At 35.4% G+C, this 8,636-nt stretch overlaps 1 protein-coding gene across 2 annotated transcripts in view; it reads left to right on the plus strand.

Moving 5' to 3' along the window:
- The window catches only part of GFRAL (GDNF family receptor alpha like), a 70,017-nt gene extending 67,129 nt beyond the window's left edge, over positions 1-2,888 (plus strand). For both annotated transcript variants that reach the window (XM_050786157.1, XM_050786156.1), the window contains 3 exons: positions 140-235; positions 336-408; positions 2,755-2,888. In XM_050786157.1, the coding sequence (XP_050642114.1) occupies positions 140-235; positions 336-408; positions 2,755-2,818 (233 nt within the window). In that variant the 3' untranslated portion in view covers positions 2,819-2,888. The remainder of the gene's footprint in view (positions 1-139; positions 236-335; positions 409-2,754) is intronic.
- The last annotated feature ends 5,748 nt before the right edge of the window (positions 2,889-8,636 follow it).

Genomic DNA, 8,636 nt, shown 5'->3' on the forward strand with positions numbered 1-8,636 from the left:
TTGTTTTATTCAAATCTATCAGATTAAAATAATGTAATAGAAATAAATTGCTGCCTTATAAGATAAAGCAAATTGTAATCCATAAAATTAAAGTATGATATGTAACTACTTTAATCTCATTTTTGTGATTTTCTTTCAGATTATCCAACCCTGTCTAATGTCAAAAGCATGGCATTGTATACAAGAAAACATACAAACAAAATCACTTTAACTGGATTTCAGTCCCCCTTCAATGGTCAGTTAAAAATCAATCCTCTATAATATTTATATTATTTATTTCCTCTAAAAATCCAGTGGCTATCTTTTCTTAACCTTTTTTTTTTTTTTCTTCCTAGGAGAAGTAATCTATGCTGCCATGTGCATGACAGTCACCTGTGGAATCCTTCTCTTGGTTATGGTCAAGCTTAGGTAACTGAATATAAGTCAGAAGGAAAGGTCTGAAAGGGAGTCACTTAGCTGTGTTAAAGTATGTTGCACAATGGCTGAGCTTACAAAGAGCCTGAGAATGAACGCTTCTCTGTTAAGACATACTAAATCAAGTTTTATGTGGCATAGGTCCATGGAAACGTTACTTTCAGTCTTCCTACGTAAGGGAAATGTGATCATAGGAGATTTTTTATGTTGCATTTTATAAGCACATGTGCATTGTATGTTCCTTCCAATTAAACTCTTATCAATCTCTCCCCTTGGCTTCCCCTACCAAATCCAAATTGAACTTTGCTGCATTCATTATTCAAATCATTTTCATGATTGATAGGCTCACATAACTGACCTATTGTTTACTGCATGCAGTTTATGTTTACCTAAAGATGTATTATTCACTCTGATTTTTATATGCTAATACATTTTACTCATTTTTAATAGGCAATTATTGAAAAAGACATTTAATAAAGCCTCAGAGTGCCCCTAGAAAGACATTACCATTGCCTGACATTAATTTATTCTCCAAATCTTGGCTGCTTTTATTGCTGGAATGTAGTAATGCTCCAGCAGGCATGTGAGACATTGAGATGAGATATACATCAACCTCTAGATTTCTAAATGTCTAGTGTTTAAAATTTTTCCACTTATTTAGCATCTACAACTATACATAAAATAGTGTAGACTTACCTTTAATTTTAAAAAAAGTTCATATTTAAACATCAATCATGTTCATTTGCTTATTCCTTATACATATGGGTACATGTCTGTGAAATTTGAGTAGCATAAATATTAATGAAGAAATATACATAAGTGTGTATACAGCCATATATACATGTAAGTACATACACAAACTATGTTTATCAGTAAGATTGGGCCTTTAGAGGAACAGAAGTATTCACTGGAGATTTACCTCATAACATTTGACACCTAGAAAGATTAATTCAGTCAACCATACAATGCATGTAAACATATCTTGCTCCTCCAGAGATCTCAGACTTCAAAAGGCCTTGACAATTAGGCAAATAAAAGACTGGCATGAGAAGGTGATACCTTGGTTTGGTGATACCAAGGGGTCAGGTACATATGGACATTCTAATTTATTGATTTTTAAACGCAATGCCAGGTAAACAAAATGTATCCACTGTTTGGACCCAACCCCTCTAAACATTTAATTTGATGTTAACTAAAACCAGTACCAAACACACTGCTTTTCTCCAAGGCCGTAAAAGTTATATTTGTATGAGAAGATATTCCATGGGTTCTAACATTTGATTTGAAGGACAAATAATTAGAGCCCATTGCTAAGAGGGATAAATAGCATTTGGAATTTATTAAGGTTTACTTGATTTGGTTTTAAGTACTTGAGAACACTGTTTAGTTACTGTTCTTGCCTAGATATTCCATGACAAACATTTTTGCCAAAAAATATGGACAGTTTTCTGGCCCAGCAAAAACATCTTTAATGGTTCTCAATCTTCACTTCTTAACTACATACGGAATGTATAAGATTTATACCTGTTCCATGATCTCATTGGTTTTTAGATATTACTGTTGTGCTACAGGTATAAGGTATAGACTACTCGTAATTCCCTATGTATTCGCTGTAACTGCATATTTTTTCTCACCTGCACAGAAGGCATATCGCTTTTTTGGATGGCAGTGGGGGTGTTATTATTATGGACAAATATTTTGAATTTATTCTAATGTGTATTTTAAAGCAAGTTATTCATACTATTAAATATATTTGTATTTAGTTACACATTTTTTTCATATAATTTAAAATTTATCATAATGTATAATCTGAAAACCCCAAGCCCAGGATAAAAGAGACAAAATTAGAAGCAATTATAAAAAGAACAAACTGAAACAAAAGCATCATTGGCAACAAAATCTGTGTTGCCCCACACCTGGAGATAAATAATGCTCCCTAAAGAAAGAATGGTTGCTGTTTCAGACATTGTTCACTCACCTGATGGTCAGGCCTAACCCACGTGAATACCTGTCTTCTGTAAAGAATAAGGTATTTGTTTCATGTTATGCTATATTCAAACAGCCCTGAGCCTTCAAAGAAGTTTGCAGAGAAACAACTAAAAATTTAAATATTTGTGAAAAGAAAGGACTTTTTAAAAAATGATTACTTGGACATCATAGTTAAAGGTGTGATGCTCCCTAGAAAGACAATACGATATTTTACTGTTGGGACTTTACATTCTGGAACTTGATTAATTTTTTCCTCCAGGGTGCAGACTCCAGCAAAAATGCAAACACACAGCACATTTGTGAAATCCTTAAAATGGCATGTTGTTAACTTTTACTTTTACTTTTATACAGAACTTCCAGAATATCAAGTAAAGCAAGAGATCCTTCACTGAGCCAAGTACCTGGAGAACTCTGATTCATTAGGAGTCATGGACCCATAACAATCACTCCCCTTCCCTTCCCTTCCCTTCCCTTCCCTTCCCTTCCCTTCCCTTCCCTTCCCTTCCCTTCCCTCCCCTCCCCTCCCCTCCCCTCCCCTCCCCTCCCCTCCCCTCCCCTCCCCTGCCTTCCCCTCCCCTCTCCTCCCCTCCCTTTTTCTTTTTCATCTTTTTCTTTTTCTTTTTTTCTTTTCTTTTTCGAGATGAAGTTTTGCTCTTGTTGCCCAGGCTGGAGAGCAATGGCTCAATCTTGGCTCACTGCAACCTCCGCCTCCCAGATTCAAGCGATTTTCCTGCCTCATCTTCCTGAGTAGCTGGGATTATAGGCACCCACCACCATGCCCAGCTAATTTTTTATATTTTTAGTAGAGATGGGGTTTCGCCAAATTGGCCAGGATGGTCTCAAACTTCTGACCTCAGGTGATCCACCTGCCTCAGCCTCCCAAAGTGCTGAGATTACAGGCGTGAGCAACCACGTCGAGCCAACAATCACTTTCTTTAAAGCAAATCCCACAGCTGGTCAACACACTATTCCATCTGTCATCGAGAAAGAAAATGTTAAAATAGACTGAAAAATATTGCTTTAAGTATAATAATATGGCATGATGATGTTATTTTTTTCTTAATACTCAAGAAAAAATATGCAGTGGTATATTTTACAACACTGGAATAGAAATAAAGTTTCCCTTTAAGGCAAAAAATGTTATCCCAAGTCACATTTTGCAGAATTTGCTTTATGATGAATATAAACCCATATAATATTAATTATTTGCATCATAATATGACATAGCAGGTTTTCTGATCAATTACTTAAGTTCTCATTAACTTTCCAAGAAAAAAGTTAATACATATATCCAGTGTCTGTGTTATTTGTATATTTTCAACCATTTTGAAATCAGTCACTAACGTATTAGCATTGACTTTAAGTTCCTATATATATTTGATTAAATGAAATCCTTAAAAAAGTTGGAAGTGACATTGTCAGTTTGAATTTTGTAATTTGAATACCACTGAATTTTACTTTTTCACCTTGATATCTTCATTTTACTCCCATAAAATGTAAAACAACTACACTGGCTTAAAAAGTCAATATGCGCTTCAATAATGATAGATTCTTGTGAATTAAATCTTTCTAGGCTAATTAGGAGGAACTTCTGCAATAATAAAGTAACATCATAATTGTTACTTTTTATAATGTTCCTATACTGTGACTTTTGGCTTGGTTTGACATCAGAGTATAATTGTGATTAGAAAATTGTAGAAAATACGTTTATTAGTTAGAATTTTAATACATATTTGCTTTTCAACTGCCTGCAATTATACTAGCACCTATTACTCAGAATAACCATGAGGTTGTATTATCTTTAGTGGAACAGAAGCACAAATATTCAATAACCTGAGGATATCATACTAACCATGGCATATTTACAATTAAAATTCAGATATTTTCTGCTCATTTGGTCTCATTTCTATTGCTATTCACTACACTTCAGATTAAACTGTCTACATTAAATTAAATTTGAAGTTAACATTTGGCTATGTTTACTCAAAGTAATTGAGAAGCCATCGTTTATCTTTTAGAACAGAGAAGAATAAATCGATAAGTTACAGATTTTTCTCAAGGAGTTCATATATTCCAGTGGCTAATGCAGAGTATTAACGTGAAGAGAATGCAGGGATTTCCTTCTCCAAATCACTGACATTTAATTTAGGCTTGGTAATGTCTGGGAAAATGCAAACTGTTCTCTGGAAAACTGAGAAAAGAAGCCAAGTTGCTTCTAGAAACATGCTTGTGTTGAGCAGAGAAGGGGAGAACAGAGTGTAAAATGGATGGCTTCCCTAAGAAACAGAATTTTGTCTCTTAGGACAGCAGGAATAAGTAGGCAAAACCACAGAAGGGGGAATCAGCATGAAGCATTTAGGGAACACTAAATAGTCACCTGTCTCTAGAGCAGAGAGTCCAAATTGAGAAAGTGTAGGACATACAGCTAGTAAACATCAGGACTAAGACACTGAGATACTAGGCTAAGGAGACACTATAAACGTGGTGTGGGCTTCTTAGGACGTGGTCCCCATCTTCATTGTCTTCTTTTATTCTTCAGTCCTCTGGGAAGCCTTTCCTAACATTTCCTTTCCTGTAGGTCAAGGATTCTTGTTCAGTGCTTCCCAGCACCTGGTCCTCCCCCATCTTAGACTACTACACTTCACTGACGCAGCTTCATTTATTATTTTTGCTTAGCAAGTTGTAAGCACCCTGATTGAGTCTGTTGGCTCATCTTTGTTTTCTATTCCTTAGCACATAGTGTATGCTCAATAAATAAGTGTTTAGTGACAGAATTGCTTCATTTGGAATCCTGCAAAGTGCTGCAAAATAATTTTAAGGAGATTTTTGAATAAAAATAGTTATGCTAGCAGACATAGAAATGGTGAACTATAAAGGACTAAAACGGATGCTGAAGAGGCGCTTTAAAGTGTACTAAAATAGCTGATAAATATTGGAAGCCTGCACTAATTTATTCATTCAATACTTACTTATCAAGCATATATTATGTATCAGCCACTGTACTAGGAACTGGAGATACAATCCTGAGGACAGTGTTCCAGTAAATTTGAAAAACAAAGTAAACAAGGTAATTTTTGAAAGTGATAGATGCCATAAAGAAGTGAACAGGCTGGAGTGATGGTAGAGTGATGTGAAGAGAAAAGTTAGCAGTGATGTGAGAGAATGGAAGGCACTTCATAAATCTCACAATTCAGAATCAATGGAAACTTGGGGTCAGATATTTGTATGAGTTGAGATTGTAAGGATCATGGTAGGAATGAGTGTTGAGTATATTCTGATTTGTGCCATTAGGTAAACCATGTTGCCAATTAGAAAACTGGCTCATACAATTGGAACTTGGAATGGGAAAGGGGAATATGCTAGTTATTTTAGGGTCTGTTCCAATCTTCCTCCACCTGTCATACACCCCTAGGAGGCTGACTTTTATGCAACATAGGCCCCTTTGTCCTCTGGCTTCCATTTGGTTCAGTCAATAGTGAGATATGGTAGAAAATGGGGGAGAAATTATCCTGGACTCCTCGCCGAGATGTCCCCACAGGCTGGCTGTTTCCTTCAAGTGTTTTTATCAGTGTGGCCTTCTCTACACACATCTCTCCCAGATGGCAATAAACCTTTCCAGGCCTTCTCCCTGCAGGCTTAGTGGTGTTGATAGCTCAGTTGTTGCCATACCTGAGTTACTGGACTATGCCTTGAGATTTTTCAACTACCTACACCTGTATAAAGAATATCTAAATCAAGCATTCTTAAGAGCCAACCAATTTCAGATAACTTGCAGTTTGTTCTAATTGGAGTATGCCATCCACTTCCTGTTGGTTCCCTGACTGACACTGGTAAATATTTCAAGTTTAGATCAATTGACTTCCTAACAGTGACATATCCATGTGAAATCACCTAATAGTCAACTGGAAAATATGATTCTGGCACTGGTAAGTGGGATCAAGCTGGAACCATTAAATTTCAAGGTGTCCAATATCTTCCTTACATCTCTCTCATCCCAGATGAGAAAGCAAGTTTACCCTCGTGATTTCTGCGGGGGGGAAGTGATGTAGGAAAGCCAGATCACCAGGTGGCACAGATCACAGACCTCCCTGCAGAATAATTTGACCACTGATGAAATTCCTTCCAGAGTAGTCTCTTTCCTAATAAGCTTTTGTACCCCTAGCTGCTTCTGCATATTTACCCACAGCCTCTTTCCCTTCACAGAATCCTTTCCATAAAACCCACAGGTGTTCCTGGGACCCGAGAGTCAGCAGATCAGTACCAGCTGAAATTCCGCAAGGTGAGTCAGAAAGGTCTGTCTGGAAAGGGCTTTAGGGCAGTAGGAAAACAGGGACTTTGTGATTACTCCAAAGCTGAGGCTTGCGTCTGTTCCTACTTTTGAATTCCCTGTGAGAGTCCTGAGAAACAGATCTTGAGGTTATCAAAACATGCATCCCTTTTCATTGCCATGTACAGTGAAATGAATACAAATGACTTGAGTGAATAGAATATTTCTTTTTTATTTTTTAGAATAAAAATGTTCTAAATTTTTCTGGTTGTGAGCTCAACAAATGCAACAATCAAATCTGAGTGACTAATGGTCAAACGATGGCACCACTGCTTTAAAGGCAGTGCCAGGTTGGCATGTACCCTGTGTGAACCAACACTGCAATTTTTACGTATCCCTGTTTGCTTGCTTTGTTCTTTCACAGCTTGTTTCCCCTCAGAACTCTGAGATGAATACCATCTGGGCTGCAATGATTTACTGCACTTGAGTTTCTCAAGTTGTTCCCAAAGTGCCTTTTTGAGGCTTCAACGTCTATTCAGACCACACTGATTGCACCCCAAAATTTAGGGTAGTAGAATTGGTGTTTCCAAAACCTCAGACAAGTCAATTGCGATAAATGTATCTTTAATAAGAGTTTCCATAACACGGTTGTTTATAATCTTGGTTCTACTAAGAAGGAAACATGCCTTTAAAACACAGTGGTTTAAAATTATATTTTGGCAATATTGTCAGATTTACATATAGATAACAGAGTCATAAAACTTCATAAAACTATGGAGCTTCTCCATCTAGTGCATATAATTATGTTAATGTCTCTATGAATTATATAACTATCTTGGGTATAATGGACTACTTAATATTTGCATATAATTTTAAAATTACACCAGTGGCAATAGAGACATAATTAGGTAAAATATTTTCTAAATATTTTATGTCTAGGTAAAAACAATTATAAATATAAAACAGACATCTTTCAGGTAAAATTTTCATTTGTAAACCCAGTTTGCTTTGGATAGATGTATATAGTACATATTAAGCACAGTTTTTGATTCACAACTTAGTGGTTTTTAACATAAAACTTACATGTTTTATTTTCTATGGTTATACATGCTTAAAAGAAGTTAAGGAGAATATATTCTCCTGGTTACCCAAAAGCTGTCTATTACTTTCCATAAAATAATATTGGAAAACAATTCTATATATTTATTTAGGGTGGCAGTCAAACAAAATTACATCAAAATATTTTTGAGATTTCACTTGATTTTTCTAATGTAAGTTACATTGCTGGTTTTGCAGAAATTACATGACTGGTTTTGCAGAAGTTTATTTTTATAAGGTCAATATAATTAAATGCTTAATTACATGTGTTACATTCTTTAATACTTGGAAACAAATGCAATTTTTACTCTTCTGCCTGAAAATTCTGATTTAGTGAATATTGAAGATAATATGCCTCTTAAGAGTAGCAGAAGGTATTAAAAAGGAAATGTAAACATAAGAAAAGGAGTAGTCATAAATTCAAAGGTGGAACACACATCTACAAACATCACGGACTCATTACAATATAATTATTTTAATCAATGGGATTACAGAAAATAGTAAAAGCAACTAAACCATATAAGATTATTCTACATGCTTTACATACATTATGTAGTTTAATCCTGACACAAACTCTCTGCCAATTGTCGATTTACAGAATTAAAATAAAAACCAAAAAACCTTGATAATTAAAGAACTTAAGCAATTTCCCAAGCTTCAGAGCAGAGAAGTGGTAACTGAGCACAGATATATCAGATTTCAGAATCTTCTATCTTAATATCTAAGCTCTATCACCAGTCATCGCCAGCTGTAATTATGTGATTTCTTATACTTTAAAAAAGGACCAGGAAATACCTATTTTGAATAGTCTTCTCTAAAGTATTAACTTGCATGTCTGAATCACATGTATGAGTTGGAATACTTTTAC

Source organism: Macaca thibetana, chromosome 4 (genome assembly GCF_024542745.1).
Source record: "Macaca thibetana thibetana isolate TM-01 chromosome 4, ASM2454274v1, whole genome shotgun sequence".
Lineage (NCBI taxonomy): Eukaryota > Metazoa > Chordata > Mammalia > Primates > Cercopithecidae > Macaca > Macaca thibetana.